Consider the following 20,299-nt stretch of genomic DNA (forward strand, 5'->3'; position numbering starts at 1 on the left):
TGAGCTCTATTTTCCAGTGTCAAGTATCTGCTGGAGTATTGTAAGTGTTCAATGAAGGGATTTTGCAACTTAATGCATCAATACCTTATTTATTTATGCTTGTGTCTCCTATGTATGTGTTCACACAGCCAGTGCAAATCCCGAATCAATCTGATCACCAGTTGATGCTTTTTTTAATCATTTGTTTTGAGTTATTCTTTCTAGGAAATGAAATAGTAACATTTCATTTACCATTGGAATTTCAGTGAGTAAAAGGACCAAAGGAATAAATCAATCCCAAATTCATCAGGTGTGTTGACAATGATTAAAAAGATGGATCGCATTCCTACTTTAGGTGTGTGAGGAAGATGGATTTGTATATATCGTTGGTAGGAGTGTTTGGTAAAAACACTTGGGGAACAAGTTTTATAGTTGTGTGTTTAAGAAGCATAATGATATTTCTCATTCTACCTTCCCTTCTTCTTTCCCTCACGCCTCTCTCCTCTCCTTTTACTTTACTCTTCTTTTAATTTTTAAATTTGCATGCTTTATAATCACAAGATTAACCATCCATCTTCTTCACATAACTTAATAACACTGCCATTTTTCCAGGACTATAACTTTCTTTAGGATCATCTTTAATAACCACTACATTTAAACATAAATACAATAGTTCACTAATATTTCCTCTTGCATAAAAGTTTTATCCACTAGAATCTGTAGAAATGATTTTTAGGATTCCCAAGTTCCCTATGAGACTATATAGCTATAGGTCTTCCTATCCTATTATTTGTGCCTATCACTTTATTATAAATCATTAAAAATTTCAAAGACATAGTTGAGCCCATCTGGTTGACCAGTTGCAATCACTGTCTCAGACGTGTGCTAATGTCACATGATGCTAAGAATATCATACCTTTGTTGTCCGAGACTAATGAGTAAACGAATAGGAAACAGGCTGACTTAACAAGTAAATATCTTCGTTTTGAATTTGCATGACATTTTCCTGCATATGAAGAGTGTTATCTTGGCAAGCTATGCTCTTAAGTTTCCTATGAAGCATTCTATGAAGGATGTCATATGGAACAAAAAATATAGTTTATCAGTTTCCAAAAATATTTAGTGTTAGATCAGTTAGCAGAATGTTAATATTCCAAGTGAAAATTTTAGTATTTTTACTATCATTTGAATTGCAAATATTAAAGCAGGTGAATTCAAGGCAGGTGGCTGGCTTGGTGGTTAAGATACCTGTGTCCTGATCCTGGAATGGTGGCTCAATTGGCAAATCCTCCCCCTGCAGATACCATTATGCAATAAAGTCACTGGTCTGTGTCCCAGATGCTACATCTTCCATCCTGCTCCTTTCTGATGGCTTGGGAAAGCAGCAAAGGATGGTGCAAAGCCTTGGGGCCCTGCATCCACATGCCATACCCAGAAATTCCTCGCTCCTGGCTTCAGATTAATTTAGTTTTGGCCATTGTGGGCATTTGGGGTGTGAAGGAGCAGATAATCCTGTAATGTAGGACACTTTCCTGTATATCTGTGATGCCAAAGGCAGGCATCTCACTGAAGTTGTAACGAATAAAAATATCTTCGGATATACAAACTTTGCTGTGGGAAAGCAAATTGGCTTATCACTGATCTACGCATTAGTCAAGAGAGGTGACACCTGCTTGAACAATCTTCCTGTCTGTAAATAAGAAAATGATCTTGGTAATTTATACCTAAGGCTATATCATGAAAAGAAAAATATACCAGTGTTAGGTAAGCGTGGTGGTGATAAAAATAAATTATGTCAACATCTGAAGAGGAATTATCCAAAATAAGAGGGAAAATATATCCAAAATAAGAAAAAGAAGGAATTTATTTGTCTCTTCTTTGGTATCCTATAGGTATTTGTAGATATATAAAATACAGTAATTTGAATGTCTTTATTCATTCTGTTTAATCACCTAAGCAGAAGTGTTATCTAAGGCTGTAATGTAGACTGTGAACTACGAATAAATAAATGAACTGTAAAAATGCACAATGCCCAACATGCTATTGAGTATGATAACAGTTTAGGGAAAGTAGATGCTGAGTTCAATATTTTTTAATCTTCTTTTTTGTTTTCAGGGAGAGTGTTTTGAATGAAAGGTGTATACGTTTTTCTCATTAAGAAATAAAAAGTTCAAGTGGTATTCCAGAACACAATGCAAATGTCCAGAAGCAAGAGTGCTCATGATGGTTGCTAGGACACAGAAGCCCATAAAGATGGCAGGGAGAAGGAGAAGAAACATGCTGTGTAATAAAATATTGCTCTTCTTACACATATTCACATATTGATGTCTCCCATACATAGTCCATCATCTCTGTAGAAACACATAGTTTTGTCATTCTAAGTATATGAATGCTCTCACTGTGCTGGTAACAAGGACATTCACTTAGATAACTACAGTAAAATGATTAATATGAAGACATTAGTTGGTGTCATGGAAATGTTCGATTTAGAGAGCTTCGGCAGTTTCTGGGTCATCCCACTACTCTAGCATCCTTTCTGTTAACAACAATACAGGGTCCAAGGGGTTGATCTCCAGGATTCGATCCAGGATCAGTGGTTACAGTAACCTGTCTCCAGGTCTGAGTCTTTTGCCATGTTGACATATTTATGAGTAAAACACAGTTGGTGTTAATTGGTCTCACTTTAGCTCTTTCTAGTGATTTATAGTAAGCATGGCTGGAAAGAATATAGTGTCCTTTATAAAAGTCAGTGGCATTCATTTAACCCATGCATGTGATTCTATTTTATTTTTTTAAGGTAATATCTGCTGGGTCCCATTTTCCTCTTATTGTTGTTAATAAGTGTTTCTAGGAGATTCCTTGAGATTATATGTACTTCCTAATTTTCATCAAAGTATCACCCACTGGTTTTGATATCCACAAATAGTTCTTGCCTAAACTAATTTTACTGTTACAGCTGATAATAATTCATTCTGTAATTCCAACATTTCGTAGGTATTTTAGTTTTATTCTATTTTAAAGAGCAGTCTGATCTTCTCCATCTTCTATTATCTACTTCTATATGAAGAAGACTCCATAGACTCCTATTTTTTGAATTGAAAGTATTAGAAATATTTCACACATTGATGTTCAAAAGTTATGAGGAGGTGAAGGTAAGTGATCAGGAAAACTAGCTACTTTTCTCCTCCATCCTTAGTGTACTGTATTAGGCAATTTTGTAATGCTGTTCAGATGGTAGAGTAATCCAGTGGAGGCCGCCGTTGTCTCAAAGCTGGAGTACGAGTTCTGCCTCACTGATTCACTGAAATGGAACTGAAGGAGTGCAAGTCTCTCCTTGGAAGCCTGGAGCATTTTATTGTTCTTAAATGTGCTAAGAATGTCAATGACTCCAAAGCTGGAGAGGGGGGCGGGTTTGGAAATTCTGTTAATGAGTTTCAGCATTTTAATGTACTGCAGGTTCCCAATTGTATGAATTTAAGAAGCTTAGCAATTCCGTATCTTCTGAATAATAGCATTTATTTTATACTCTAAATACTCCGAGGGAAGTCTGAATAGCATTGCAGCTTCTTTGGTGTAATAGCTTTGGTGGGCTAATTGACTCGAACAGTGCAATTGCTCCTTTAGAAAAAAGCCACACAGTTTTGATTAATGAGCCTAATAATAAATCATTAATCTTTTTAGCTTATAAATGATAGGAACAGTGTTATATTTCCTTCCTTGTAATATATTGCTGGATTCTCTTGCTGATACAGTGGCCATATTCTAAGGATCTCATAATCAATTTAATATATACCCAATTCCACATTATTTAATATAATATATAGTAAGTTTGTATGTATGGAGAACACAAAGGGACAGATGCTACATAGTGAACCCTATTTCTTTGTAAACACAGCTCATAACTACTTGGTTTCTGTCCTCTTAAAAATGTCCTAAATTGTTTTATAAATAATAATTTAAGGAATAACAGTGAGTTCCTGAACACTTCCACTGTACCAGACATACTGCTTAATTTTCTGTGTGTAACATCATTGAATTCAAACAATCATTTCCCAAAATTATTAACACTTTATCTATCTTTTACAATTCAAGAACGTAATGAGGAATATTAGCAATTAGTTAATGTTATGAAACTGGTTAATGTCAGTGTCACATGGCACCATCTGTTCACAGATCATTTCCACAAAATTCTATGGAGAATTCTGAACAAAATCACTTGTTTTCAAATAGAAATAAACTAGTAGTTAAATAGATAATCCAAATTATTGTTTGCAGTTATCTTAGTACTTTCTGCATTTCAGGTGATTTTGTGTTTCAAGAATAAATTTTCATGATCTTGTAGTTGCAACATCATCATTCAGAACCAAACTCTAATAACTATTAGGAGGGGGAGATAGAACTACAAGTTACAGATTGTAAGTTGGGGGCATGTACATATTTTTGCTGTCCAAAGCAAGCAAGAATCATGATCTATCAAATCCAAGATTTTAGGATTTATCTCAGTGACTGGAATACACTTGAATATGAAGGAATTGTGGATGAGTACGTGAGTGAATGTCAACAGAAAATGTGACAAAAATAAGTGGGTGACCCATTTAGTAAAGTGGCCGAAGCCAAGATATATGAGTCAACAAAGGACTTGCGCTTGGATTAGTGCAAGATCATGCAATTGTTCAGTTGGTGAAGTGTGTTATCATGTTAAATCATGACTTCCTAGAAAACTTGGAAATGAGCAAAAACTGAGATCCATACCTTTCTTTTTCATGGGTAATTCAGACACTCTGTATGAAATCCTTTAAATCATGGTTGAGTTACATGAAGAGTAAGATTTATTAGGGCAGGTCTTGTGACACAGTGCATTAAGTCACAACCTGCGAGGTCAGCATTCCGTATCAGAGCTGGTTCAAGCCATGGCTGCTCCACTTCTGATTTCTTTGAGGTTCCTGGAAAAGCAGCAGGAGGATTTGTGAACCATTTGAGCACCTGCCATCCACATCAGAGCACTAGATGGAACTCCAGGCTTCAGGCTTCAGCCTGGCCCAGCCCCACATGTGTCAGCCTTCTGATAAGTGAACCAGTCTCTAGCTTGATCTCTCCCTCAGAGAAAGAGAATTAAACAAACAAATAAAAAGAATAAGACTTGCATTTAACAAACCTATTAGAATAACATTGGGGATGCCTGTATCATTTACTGAAACGTGTAAGTTTGAGTTGGGCTGTGTTCCTCATTCCAGAGCCCAGCTACAACACGTTTTAGAGGCCAGCAGCTTGAGTGCTCAACAGATTGGATCCTTGTCAAGTGAGTTCCTACCTTGTAATCTTAGGGTATTTTAATTAGATGGTAAGGATTCTCTGTCACTGTCTCTCAAGGAAAATAAATAGATATAATAAGACCTCTACTTCCTACTCGTGTTTTATTCACTTGCAAATCATGTATATGCTAGATGAAAACTGGCAATGATAATTGAAGCTATTCATTTAAAAGGCAAAGTTGACAGTGGACCCTGTCAACCCACTGTTACAGCTCTCGTTCTTCCATTCCACAGGACAAAGTTTCTATTATAAGGTGAACACACTCATGCGTTCCTCAAATTTTATCCAAATGAATTTCAAGGAATGTGGTCACCAAAATGTTTTGCAAACTAGTCAAGCTCTCTTTGTGAAGAATAGGATTAAATAAGACTAGGATATCACTCCTTCGTTTATACAAAATTGTAATGTGCAGCTGACACTTTTTTTAAGTGGCAAGCAGTATTGGGCACACTGATTCTTCTGTAACAATTGTGCATGACTCTACAGAGTTACTTCCCTGTGAAATTGGCATCATACAATTTAGGAGTGAAACTAGATTAAAGCCAGGCAGCTATACCAACAGTTTTTTATGCAAAACTGTGTTTATTTTTTGGTTTCTACATAGTTTTAAAATGTATTCTTGTGTAGTAGAGGTTAGAAAAAAAAGTATCCTTTCCTCAGAACCTCGAGGAAGGTTATTGCCCTACCCTTAAAAGTAAAACTGAATCCTTGTGTCCTGTTTCTAACTTATTTCCCTGTATGATTAAGATTCTTATTCTTGGGGCCAGCCTTAGTAGGTGAGGCAGCTGCTGCAATACAAGTATCCTGTATGGGCACCGAGTCCTGGCTGTTTGACTTCCAGCTCTTGGTAATGAGCCTTGCAAAGCAGTAGAGATGGTTCTATTCCTTGGCTCCCTGCACCCACTTGTGAGACCCAATTTTGGTTTTTAATTTCACTGTAGCCTATCTCTGACTGCTGTGACCATTACAGGAGTGAACTAATGGATGGAAGATCTCTACCCCTCCCCCAGCCCCAAGTAACTCTGCCTTTCAAATGAATTATTGAATGAATAAACAAACAAATTTTTAAAATTTCTTTTTCTTATATAGATTATAAAATTGAAAATTATACTGCAAATGGTAGGTTAAAGCTTGAACATCGTATAGGAATCTATCCAATAGTCAATCTTCTAATGTGATCTCTGAGAGAAAATTAACCTGTCAATAAGTAAACTGTATTTTTAGTTTCTGATTCAAATCCATTTGGGCTTGAATTCTAGTTGGGCTTCCTAACAGCTGTATGATCTTGAGCAACGGCATATCTTTTATTACCCCCGTGTTCTAAAATATGGAAATTCATAGTATCTATTTCAAGATTTCTTTTAAGAAATAAAGCATATGTTTATATGACTTGAAATAGTACTGCTTGACACTTGTGGAATTCAGAATAAATCATATCATATCATAAAATGATAATAGTAGGGTCTAGTGGCAGAAGTCCTCGCCTTGCATGGGTCGGGATCCCTTATGGGTGCTGGTTCGTATCCTGGCTGCCTTACTTCCCTTCCAGCTCCCTGCTTGTGGCCTGAAAAATGAGTCAAGAACAGCCCAAAGCCTTGGGACTGTGCACGCACATGGGAGACCCAGAGCAAACTCCTGGCTCCTAGCTTTGGATCAGAGCTCAGCTCTGGCAGTTGTGGCTGCTTGGGGATTGAACCAGTGGATGGAAGATGTGTCTCTCTCTGTCTCTCCTTCTCTCTGAAAATCAGACGTTCCAATAAGAATAAGTAAATCTTTACAAAAAGAGAATAATAAGTTCATCTAACAGTAAATCATTCACATAAAATTATATTGATATTAATTCTGTGTAACGGTAGCTATTCTTTAGCAAATGCCCCATGGAATTTTATTTAAAACTTACAAAAAAATTATTCACTGCTGATCAGAAAACAAAATTTAATGGAATTTCTTATGTTTTGTTCAGGGATTCCTAATCTTACAGTACATAATGCTAACCATATGAATTCTGATGTGTAATTACAGAATCCCCTATTTGTACTGTGTTCTGGAGCTATCATTTGAATAGATTACAATGAAAATACCATTCTGTAGAATTCTATTTCCCCAACATCTTTTGCCTCAGTAATGCATTTGGGTTTTAGCCATAGCTTATTAAAACTGTCAGATTCTGAGAGAAAGATACAAAAATGCTTTTTATTTGTTCTGTGTTTGCATATGTCATGGTTATCGTTACAAACTACATCAGTAGAACATCCTAGTAAATATGTGACTTTCCTTGTGCTGTTTCCATATTCTGCAGTGAAGGAGGATTTTAGAAACTCTGGGGCCAACGCTGTATCCCAGAGTTCGCAGCAGGTAGATAAAGTTGCTTCCCTAGGGAGCCCCTTGGAGGTGGTACATTTGACTCCGAGCAAATGTGTGTTTTGTTTACAATATTGAGTAATTCTCTATAGTTTGGCTTCGCATTGTCATTTTTGTCCATCAGGACCATGAGTACAAAACCATGCCTCTTTGTGATCTAGAAACGTATTACAATGAAACTATAGAGAGATCTCAATATTGTAAAATGTTAATGTAGCATTTTCTCACAGGAGAAACCATCACGTCAGGGCTGATAACTGGGGACACAGAACTCGAGATCATGGGAAGCCAGGACTGTTCCAGGACTACAGGTAACTCAACTTCAGCGTTCCAGACTTGAAAAGCTCACTTAGCCATCTGCTGTTTAATTGGTCTACAATAGAACAGCACGAAAGGCCAGAGGTTCACTTGCTGGGGAACACTAGATGTTGTCTCACTCTGAAACTTGTTCTCATTCTGTGCACTGGAACTAAACTTTCCAAACCGGACAATGTGAGCTCTAATTTTCAGTGGGGAGGAGCTTACATAGCAGATCTGAAATGATCAGATATTTCTATAAAAAGTATGACACTCAAGGAAAATGTTCTTACTGATGTTTTGGGGGGCAGAGTGGCAGTCAACCTCCTCCATCTCCATTACTACTGGGATGTAGCTACACGTAACACCCTCTGTTTTGGAGAAGAAGGAAGGCGGTTGAAACCATAGGTCACGTTCATTTCTTGGGCCACAGAAGAGAAGGCATGTTTGTGTCACTCTTTAGGAGGGAAAGCCTACTTCTTGGCAGTCCGTCTTCATTTTAGTCTTTGATACATTACCTCGGATGTTTGCATCTCTGAAGGAGAGGCTGTGCATCTGAGGTTACCAGATCAAAGACAGTGGCTTTGTGCAAAGGCAAGGGAGAGGTCCTAATTCAAAGCTCAGAGCTTAACTTGTGTCCTTATCTTTTCCCAACAACACAGATTGTGTTTATCAGGTTTCTTTAGGAAAACACAATCAATACAGTATCTCTCTGGGTATACAGTTACAAACATACAGAGAGACAGAGGATCAAAGAAAGATAAATAGATGATAGATAGATAGATAGATAGATAGATAGATAGATAGATAGATAGATAGATATAGAAAATTTATTCTGTCAAAATGACTAATGAGAATCCAGAAACACATATTTGAAGATGTGCATTCGGCAAGTTGGAGACCCAGGAGAGCTGACAGTTCAGATATAGTACAAAGAGAGGGAAGTTTAGGATCCAGGAAGAATTGTTTAGGCCATTGTTTCAGAATAGAAAATGCCCTTGCTTAAAGGAAGTCAGGTAGGAATTCTCTCTTAACACTGGGGAAACATTGGCCTTGCTTTCTCACTGAGATTTGTTCTGATTAGAAGAGACCCACCCACATTAGTGATGGCATTCTCCCTTACCTGGTCTGTTAGATTCAATGTTAGACTTCTTCAACAACATCCTAAGAGAAACACGCAGAATGCTGTTTGACCACATAGCAGGTATCCCACGACTCTGTCAAGGTATGTAAAGGTAACTGTCATATGGGTATGAATCTGAAGCCAGAATGCTCAAAACAGCAGATCTGCTCTGGTCTTGCCTTGAGGTTTTGTAACTCCCACGGATAGGCACTAGACACGCTCATAATATCACTCACAAACTGTGGATATCTTCACATGAAATCAGCGTGTTAAACTGACTCAAAATTATTGAATGTCTTCAGGAAAGCTTGTTAGCACGGGATGTTCTGTTTTCAGTGAGGGAATATCTGGTCATGATTAATAATACATTTGAAAATGGCATGATCTGTTGAAACCACAGTGTCACTTTGTGGCCACATAATGTTTTTTTCTTAAAAGTGAGATCCGTTGAATTGCAGTGTTTTATAGGCTATTTCCAGAGCGGCATACAGAGTACTACAACAAGGATCAAAAACATTATCAGTGATATCACTTTCTCCCAGCCGTATCATGTTGGTAATATTCGTAAGCTGTCAGAAACACTTTTTGCATCTACACCGTAAGGATGATAACTTGTCTCCTACCTACTTCATGGGGTGATTATTAGGACCACCACAACATACAATCAAGCAGAAACATTGAATACTGTAAAACTCAGCTTTTTCTAATATAAACTGCAGCCTGTATGCCCATCCTTCTCAATGTGTGTTTAAAATATCAGTTGTAACTTGTTTTCAACTGTTTTAAGCCTCCTCAGGTATTTCTGGATGTTTTGTCATCACTATTCAGGATTAGTCATCTGGAAATGACATTTTTGTCCACACGGCTGTGAAACAATTTCTACAAATCAGCGAGTTGATAGTGTATAAAATACGACAGAAACAGTAACTAACCAAGGTCCACAGGATGTTTTGCTATTAAGAAAAAAGGAATAGACATACTTGGAATGTTTCAACAACTGCAGTATGTCTACAATAGAATCTGAAAAGAAAAGGTAAACATCAAACCGTTTATGAAATGTGACATTAGCCTGACGTTGCAGGGTCCCTGGCCTTCCTGGAGGTGGGTCGTTTGAGAAGAAAAGAGCTTTGGTATTGTTTTGTAGCGGGGTGGCAGGAAACTGGATTTGTTAGATGATAGTACCTAAAGAGACATGCCTAAGGAAACACATTTTGATTGGAAAAGCTTGAGGTCAGACCAGCAAGGAAAGATGGGATTTTTTTAATTCCAGATTTTTCTTTTGAAAGATTTATTTATTATTAATCGGAAAGGTAGATTTACAGAGAGAAGGACAGACAGAAAGATCCTCCATCACTCGCTACATGGCTACAAAGGCTGGAACTGAGCTAAGCTGATATGAAGCCAGGAGCTAGGAACTTCCACTGGGCCTTCAATGTAGATGCAGGTGGCCACCCTTCTTTGCCTTGCCAGGCCACAAACAGGAGCTGGATGGGTAGTGCAGCAGTTAGGACACAAACTGGCACCCACAGCAGGTGCTAGTGGAGGACTACCCAACAGAGTCATCGCACAGCCCCTTCATCTCAGATTTATGTGGTGGGAGGACCCATCACATCTGAAAATGCTGTGCTGCATGCCAGCTCTGCAGCTGTTCTAACGTCCTTGGTCATGTTGGGTTGATTTTCCTTTTTGTGCTGGAGTAGGTGGTCCACCAAGTGGTGATTTGGTTTGTCTTCCCTTTGCCCAGGTACAACTCCATCCTACAAAGCCAGTATTTAACATACAAGCAGAATCATTGTTAAAAACATAAGATGCGGGAAATTTCAGGAAGCAAACTCTTAGAAAGCAAGAGATTTTCATGTTTGGGACATCCAGGAGAGAACCAGGAAAAGGATGTTCTGATATCAAGTATAAACAATTCAAAATAATGTTTTCTGTCTGTCAATCTAATGACAAAAGAAATGTGACTTGTAAAAAAAATGAGACTCATAATTGTATTATGCATTCATCTCACTTCCTAATAATTTCTTTTTATTATATTTCACAAACGCTGTTCCACAATGGGCAAGAAATAAAAAGGAGTCCCACTTCACCTCACTTATAGCTTGAGAAACATTGCTGCAAAGATTGTTTAATGTCAACAACTACTACTTGAATATTCAAAGTAGTTTCCTCAAGCATGTTATCAGATTCTTGTTAAGCGTTGAAATTTTGTTCCACTCACAGCTTTTGAAGTGTTGAAATTCTGTTTTGCGAACAGTGTTTTTCAGAATCCTTTTTCTGTAGCATCCGGAATCCATACTCAGAGCACACAGCTCCTGGCACAACCTTTGATCTAGATGTGGCCAATGTTCTCTGTCCTCTCTAAGCATGCCTGTGCTTAGGCACCTTGAAATGTTCTGGAGTTCCCAGACTGTTTTAAACTTCTAGAAAGCAAATGAGTGCCAATAAATCTTGCTTTGGCAGTTTACATACATTGAAAACCTGAGGAAAAAGAGAAGTAATTTCAAGGAAAAACTAAATCATTTACTTGTTCTTGCAAAACTTCTCAGATCTCTATTCACACCAACAATAGCAAGAATGTTTTTGGTTTTTCACATGGTTTTGATAAAATAAATTAAAAATCCTTCTAAACTGAAAAAGTGTAGAAATACATGAATATAAAAAAAAGAGTTCTGGTGACATGGCCATTTAAAATGAATATGTTTTTCTCAACCTTTAACATTTTTGCCAAAATGATTGTTAAAAATGCTATGCTACTTTAGTTTTAGCAATCCATGATTATCTGGAAATGTATTGTATATGGATTAAAGGTCATCTCGTCCTTGGATTATTGCTTGTAGCCCTGAATTGTATAACTGCTGAGCTCAGGTCTTCTTTTTGTTGATTTCTGTATTTAATGGAGCATTAGGCCCTTGGCTGTATTGTCAATTTAGAATATAGCATCTTGAAAATGGCAGTTGAAAGAATGAAGAAGGAAAAATGTTCTGCACCTTAATTGTTGACAAATGTCTTGTTAGAGTTACAAGCCAGTCTAGATTATCCTAAAATCTGCCAAGATCAGTAAAATTATACTTCAACACAACAAATGGCTAAATACTAAAATGAAATAGACACGAGACAGCTGAATGGTACCTTATAGCCATTTTAAGGTATATAGCAGCCGGTCCTATATACAAACTAAAATTGAAATGTCAATGAGCAAATCATAGGTTGTGGTTAAGAACTTGTTTTTTGTTTTTTTTTAACATACTGGTTACGCAAAACCATGTCAATTCCATAATGTTGCAAAATGCTGTTAATGTTATATTGGGACTCTTAATTGACTGGGATGATATTCTACCAGCTCTAACTTTGGACCAGAAATGGTCTCCCCAAGAATCTATTCAAACCATCTGGACAATAAGTAGCTGGACTCTATGTTTGGTATATGTTTGCAAGGAAAGAATCTTGATTGAATTTAAACTGTAATACTGCACCAAGGTGGAGGAATCCACCAGGGGGGAGGGGTGTGGGGAGGGGTGGGGGGATTCCCAGAGCCTATGAAACTGTCACATAATCTAAAATAATTAATTAAAAAAAAGTAAAAAAAAAAAAAAAAGAACGGGAAAGGGAGGAGGTGTACCATCGCATTCTTATAACTGCTACACTAGGTCCTGGAGTGATAGCTTAGTAATGGCCTAGTGGCTCAAGTCACCTTGGATGCACCAGGATCCCATATGGGCACTGGTTCATATCCTGGCTGCTCCACTCCCCATCCCAGCTACCTGCTTGTGGCCTGGGAAGGCAGCAGAGGACGGCCCAAAGCCTTGGGACCCTGTGCCAGCATGGGAGACCCAGAGGAAGCGTCTGACTCCTGGGTTCACATTGGCTCAGCTCCATCTGTTGTGGCCATCTGGGGAGTAAATCAGCAGATGGAAGATCTTTCTCTCTGCTTCTCTCTGTAAATCTGACTTTCCAATGAAGATAAATTAATCTTTAAAAAAAAATTCTACACTGAATCTCTTCTCTCTATATGTATATTAATAGAACATTAACACGAAAGTGTCAAAAATATTTTTGAAAGTAAAAAATTTTGGAATATCCCTAAATATCCATACAACATGCATATTATGAAAAAATAATATCCATTGATTTTTAAATTTTTGCACTAAATGATACTTACCTTTAGTGGCAATTTCTAAGTATTTTTTAAGTACTTTCATGGAAATCAGAATTGTATTCACATATTTTTACAAGCTAGTATGCATCATACAATATTAATTCAGTTACTGTCTGTAAAATTCTAGCTTCAGTTGGGAAGTCTCTGCCAAAAGCTTTGCTTCTGTGACTTAAACTAACTCGGGAATGCACAGAAGTGATTAAAAACACATATTCGGAGGTATTTATTTTTGTGTATACTGACACAATATGTCTTTGAAAGGTTGTTACACATGCATATTATAATTTACTTCCATTTTCAGATGAACTTTTTGAAACCTTCTTATTCTCCTTTGAACCAAGCTTGCTGTTCACTAATCATTGCATGTTAACGGAAAGTCAAGGTCATGGTTTTGAAAGAACATCGGTAGGACATAGGCCCTAATTTTAAGCTGTTACTAATGAGTTGATTGGTCTTGGGCTCATAACCATTCTTCTAACTTCTGTCTTTTTTTTAACATCTGATAGAAGATAAAATTATACAAGATAACCCTGTATGTCCATTCTGGAGCTATGTGTCCATGAAAATTTAAATTAACATAATTTTAAAGTGTTCTTTTAGATTTTACTTATCACATGAGAAACTTCTGGAAAGTTACATATTCTCTTTCATTGAAAGTGTTATTCAACTTCTTGAAATTGATTGCCATTTGCATAATTTAATACATACATAAAATTGAACGTGGAAATTTTAAAGGCATATACTGTTTTAAAGTTCTTTGCAGGTAGAACATAAATTCTATTCTCAACAAATGCAGTCAAGATTAATATGGTATTTCCAAGGAATGAACTGCCTTAAAAATAACACTTTCCTGAGTGATATTCATTATGAGAATCCAAAGGAAGGAAAAACACAGCCTGATGCCACTGTCTCTGTGAATACAAATTAGCCAATTGGTCCTGTTTGAATTTGGATTCAAAAGATAGCTCAATGGGCAATCTCTTATGCAATTAGCTCTGCATGTTTATTGTACACCATTTGTGGGAGCACACAGGGGATTTGGAAATGGATTTGAATTAGGATACATTGGCATACTGCTAACTAAAGTCGCAGACCTTTCTGTACAACACCATGGAAGAGTCTAGAAAGTAGCACGCAATTATGTGGTTTAATAATAGCACAGGGAGGCAGGACAGGAAACACCAAGCTAGCTGTAGAACTATCACATGCTGTGGTCCACTGCTGGGTAACTCTGGGTTACTACAGGGCCTTCCAACTTGTAGAACATGCCTTAAGTAGATTAAGTATTAAGTAGATCAAGACTCAGATGTCATCCTGTAAGTAGCTGTTCCTTTCTTGGACCTTTTAAATTTTTAAGTGTTTATGTAGGAAAAAAATAAATTATCCTGAAATTAATGTGTTTTTCACATCTCCCTTAAGTACAAATCCCGTTGGTTACAAGGAAAGAGTCAACCAGAAGTCTTTTTTTTTTATTTATTAATTTCATTGCATTATGTGACACATTTTTTTTTTATGCACTGGATTTTCCCCGCCCCTCCCCAAACCCTCCCTCCCCCACGGTGGATTGCTCCACCTTGTTGCATTTCCACAGTTCAAATTCAGTTGACATTCTTTCATTGGAGGTTTTGACCAATCATAAAGTCCAGCATCCCATTGTCCCGGCAAGTTCAATGGCTTCTTGATGAGACCATCTCTGGTCTGAAGGTAGAACCAGCAGAGTATCATCCCAATCAAGTAAAAAACCCAACATAATATTTACAACCATTTACAACATTATGGCAATAATTGACATGGTATTGATTAACCAATATGTTACTAGGGAAATGCATGTTCTCGACCACAACCTGTGACTTCCTCACAGACATTTCAATTTTGGTTTATATTCAACCATGTTCTATATACCTTAAAATGGCTATAGATTGCTATTCAGCTGTCTCTTGTCTATTTCAATGTTAGTATTTAGCATTTTATAGCATTGAAGCATGATTTTGCTGAACCTGGTTGTTTTTCGGGTAGTCTAACTCTATAACTTTAACAGGACAAATGTCAACAGTTTAGGTGAACGTTTTTGAGAGGGGTGTGCAGAGAAATCTTCAACACCCCAGAGAGGAGTAACTGATCTTTGTGTCCCACCCAGTGAGTTATAAGTGCATCCCTGCTGGCTGCTTCCTGTCTGTTTCTAAGTTTTCCTAGTTGTTCTCTGTCTGTCTATTCTCGTTTGTTTGTTCATATGTTTGTTATGAGGGGTTTCTGGAGCAATCCTGATGGTCCTTACAAAAGACGGTGGGGACCCAAAGTTGGAAGCAGGCAAGGGCCAGAAAAAGCTCCTCTCCCTAGTTCCGAAGGAAGTTTACTGTTCTTCTGTTTCTGCGGACTGCTCAGGGATCCTGGTTGTCGTTCCGATGACCCTGGATCCTGCAAGGCAGGAATTGGGCTTCTTCCATCCCACATTGTAGGTCCAAATGGGGGTGGGTGACTTCAGAGTTCTTGGCCTCTGAAGGCACTCCTTTTCCCCCGTGATCTCCCTGGCAGTAGGGATGTAGTCCTCGGTGGTAGTACTGATAGTCCTTGGTGAGGCTTTGGGAGTCTTCAGGGTTGGGATACAAGCCTCCTCCTGTCCCCCTGCTCCACTCAACCAGAAGTCTTAAAGCGTTCTTTCTTCAAAGAGTAACTAGCTACAAATTAATAACTTTAATCTTTTTGCTGTTGTTAAGGTTACATTTAGGGCAAATGATATTGGATTTTAGTAAGGGCAATAACATAATTTATTAAATATATTTACACCCCCTAAAAGATGCTGGTTTAGAGAACACTTAAATAAATAATAGTATATTGCTAGTAACATTTTCTAAGTTTTGACACATGAATGATTCAAGCAGGGGAATTTTGGGGATGTTGGAAAATATGCTGAACTGAAACACACGAAACTGGGTCACCAAATCTAAATTTTTCTCAAATAATGTGATTATCCTTGACAGCATGATTACTGTTTCTTGCTTGCATTCTCTCATTATCCAGTATGTATAATTAAATTTACAAAAATATTGTTGGACTGACAATGTGAATATTAAAAATCTTAGTGCTATAATTCAATAAACATTCAAAGTCATATATGCATAAAATTCATTATGATCTACAAAAATAACATGACTGTTTATGACCATTTCAGGGTAGGAAATAGAGAACAAGATTCAAACCACTTAGGAAAGAATAATATTATCTGTTTTCCTATTAAGGTCATTCCACTTATCGCTGCTGGTGCTAGTGGTGGTGGTGGTGGTGGTGGTGGTGGTGGTGGTGGTGGTGTGTGTGTGTGTGTGTGTGTATGAAAAAGAGAAAGGGAGGAACAAAAATGGATTCCATTTTCCATTTAATGTTCTTAAATATTAAAAATCGTAGTTGTGTTTTGCAGACTAATTATATGTTTATCTTTGCTATTTTCTACAGTGACAAAATACTTGAAAAATAAACTGTTTATTAAGTGAACCTAATAATAGATCTTACTCATCTCAAGGCTCGGTAACAAATATTATGACCTATCTCTTTACAGCTATTAAAAATAAAGAAATTTAATTTCATGCCTGAAACAATGTTAGGAACATTGCTTATCATACTTTTCTTTTGAGTTTAAAACTATAATTTTTCTCATATCAACTCCTCTTAAAACCATTTTATTGCTACATAATGTCATTTTCCTATAGATCATAGAAATAAATTTTATAATGTAAGCCCTTGCATATCCCCAAAGTTAAGTTTGTTCTCATTAACACAAAGCAGTAGAATTAAATTTATGGCATATTTTGACAAGTTCCAGGCTATGTTTTTGAGATATACATGAATATTCCAAAAATTTTGTGGAAAATAGGAGCAGAGACTTACATATACAATAATCTTCAAAAACCATCGAAAATATATACAGGAGAGATTTTTTTAATAGATTTCAAAAATTTCATAGATAAAGTAGTACCTTTTAATTTTGTTTTTCACAAAATTTAGATTGTCTTTATACTTATAAATAAGTTCCAACTTATTCATTCACTTTATGAAATAGAGGATATGCATACACACATAAATCAAGCAATCATGGCTGAGTTTCCACTCTATTAAACAAAGCAGATTTAAGTGTTGTTGCTGAATTAGATAATGATGGACATCACAATCTCATTGGTATATAAATATGTAGCAATTATTAAACTTTAGCAGTTATCAGAATCACCTAGAAGGCTTATCAAAATATAGGTTGCCTTATCTGCCTTCCGAGTTTCTGATTCACTAGTTCTAGGGTAGAGATGATCTCACTAGTCCTAGGGTGGATCTGAGCAGTTGTACTTCTAGCAAGTTCTGAGGTGAGGTTGGAGCTCTTTCTTGTTGCAGATCTAGGACCAACCATAAAAACTGTTAGTCTAGTGAAAGACAGTAGAACAAGTGAGAAGCCCAGTTTTCAACTCTAGCTTTGACATGTATTAGTTATGTAAGGCCATTATCACAATGATTCTATTTACTGAGACTATTGAATGAATACTCCATCTTAAGCACTTCAAGGAGTGTCTAGTACATAATTAGTACTCACCAAATTTAACACCAATTTCGGGGACTGATTGTGGATAGAGTGCTACTATTAGAAGTCGTAGTTACTGAGACTAGAATATACTACAATAGTGCCCCTTTTATTTATGGTTTCGGTTACACTCAGTTAAACGTACTCCAAAATTTTAAAAGGAAAATTCCAGAAATAATTTTGTAAGGTTTAAGTGGTTCTTTGTAGTGTATGGAATGTTGTGCCATCCCTCTCTATCCTTACTGGAACGAACATCACCCTTCTGTCTCGCTTATCCTTGAAGCATATGTCCACTGTCTGTTAATCACGTATTAGCCGTCTGAGTTATAGCAGATAAGCTATTGTGTTGTTATGCTGCTTATGTACCGATAATCATTATTTGACTTCATGAAGTCCCTAAAAGAGAAGAGTAGTGATACTAGCAATTCAGACATGCTTAAGGAAACTGCAAAGTGCTTTTTTCAAAGTGCAAATGTGAAAGTTCTCCATTAAATAAGGAGAGAGAAAAAAAATCATACACTGAGGTTGTTAAGATCTCTGGGAAGAACAATTCTGCACAAAATTACAAAGGAAAGGAAATTTAACCACCTTTCGCTTTCACATCTCAAGCTGAAGGAGTTAAGCCATAGTGTGTCGTACGTAAGCAAAGATGGACAAGGCAAGACATTATAGAGTTTGGTACTATCTTGGTTGTCTACATCCACAGAGAAGCTTCGAATGATTCTCTGTAGAGCTGCAATATCCACATATGCTTTAATTCAGCTGCAGTTTTGGAAGTTTGTCAGTCTTTTTCCTAAGAAAGGATAGTCAGAGAACTTGTCATTCACTGATGCTTTGTCTCTTTAAGAAACCTTTAACATAAGACAGGTGTTTTCTGAAAGGAAATAGTGGCCCCAGTGAAACTGCTTTCAGGATTGTTAGATATTGAAGATTGCAGTGTTTGCAGAAGTGTCTGTATCTGTGTCATGTTTCTCAATATTTAGAGTTTCCCGTATTTGTTTCTTTCCTTCTGTAGCAACAAGAGCAAGATCCAACAAACCTATACATCTCAAACCTCCCCATTTCTATGGATGAGCAGGAACTGGAGAATATGCTGAAACCCTTCGGACACGTCATCTCTACAAGGATACTAAGGGATGCCAATGGAGTCAGCCGGGGTGTTGGTTTTGCCAGGTAAAACTCTTGCTCTTTACATAACATGCCTTTCCATATAATTTCCTTTGAATTCCATTCCTTTCTAACATTAGTGCCCAAAGCAACACAATACACACTGTCGAGGAGAAAAAGTAGCTTATTAAACCTACGCCTCTCTGTATCATTGCTTCAAGTCAAAGTGTATTAGTGTAGTTATAAATACATTGTACTTACTAAAATATGGACATAGAATATGTTTACATGCCTTGAATCAGAATTCTATGCATGTCCAGTTGCTAGTATGCTTTGTGTGTGTACATCAATAAGATCTTATGCTGCCAATTCTTGCCTGGGGTAGTGAATGTCCAATATCCCAACACAAAGAGCCAATGTGGTGAACAAAGCATCCCAATGTTTTCGGATTGATTTTGAAATAACTGAGATGATAGGGTTTATCATTAAAGAGTTAAGAGGGAAGATTTAGAAAAAGAAGAATTGTTAGCAAATCCCAAGGAGCCTAGAAGTATAAGAAGAGGTCAAGGAGGTATTAGCTTTTTAGAAAGATACTGGCTGTGTGTTTTTGATAGTTTAGGCAAAACAGGAAAAAAAAAAAGAACAAATTATATTTCTTTCCTTGTCGGAAGAAAAGAAGGAAGAGTAGTTTCCACTTGAACTTTAATGGAATGTTTACAAAAGAGAATCTCCGCCAGGAATAAGCTTAAAATGATTGTACCTGCTGTGCTTTCACGGAAAACAAAGCTAAAGAAGCCACAGAGAAAAAGAAAACGGTTCAGTGACAAATAAGAAACACAACCTCCCCTTTAAATGGCTTGGCAATTTTAAGTGTGCCTCCAATAGATTTGCTATGGATGAATGCATGGGTAGAAAGTGTTTTCTGGAAGTTGGCTGGTTATAGGCTGCTGTATTTATCCAAAATTCACTCTGTCATCACTTTGCAAACAATTCCAAACCAACTTGTGCAAACCTAACTTCAAAAGAAAACAAATATCCTATCAAAGTTAGTGGTTCTCTACTTTGGCCTTCTTGAGATTATGGACTAGATAAAAAATTCTTTTGAGTTTTCATAGAATTCTACATGTAGTAGACCAGCTGACATGTGAAAGGAACATGCTTATGTCTCAGAATAGAAAAAAGCAGAATGAACAAAATCTCCCTATGTACATGAGGTCTATTCAGACTTTCAAGGACCACTGTAGATTTTCATGCTGAAGGCACAGATCATGATACCAACTGGGTCTTGTGAAAATTGCCCATCCTCATTGTTGGGTAGCAAGAGCCAGCCATCACACGTCTCAGCAGTGAGAGCCCACCAGCACAACCAAGTTTCATCTTCCATAGCATACATATCCCTTTG

General features: G+C 37.1%; 1 protein-coding gene across 9 annotated transcripts in view; it reads left to right on the forward strand.

Moving 5' to 3' along the window:
- Nucleotides 1-20,299, forward strand: part of RBMS3 (RNA binding motif single stranded interacting protein 3) — a 1,058,437-nt gene that overhangs the window by 853,600 nt on the left and 184,538 nt on the right. For all 9 annotated transcript variants that reach the window (XM_058657125.1, XM_058657126.1, XM_058657127.1 and 6 more), the window contains one exon: nt 18,806-18,963. In XM_058657125.1, coding sequence (XP_058513108.1) covers nt 18,806-18,963 — 158 coding nt within the window. The remainder of the gene's footprint in view (nt 1-18,805; nt 18,964-20,299) is intronic.

Source organism: Ochotona princeps, chromosome 30, assembly GCF_030435755.1.
Source record: "Ochotona princeps isolate mOchPri1 chromosome 30, mOchPri1.hap1, whole genome shotgun sequence".
Lineage (NCBI taxonomy): Eukaryota > Metazoa > Chordata > Mammalia > Lagomorpha > Ochotonidae > Ochotona > Ochotona princeps.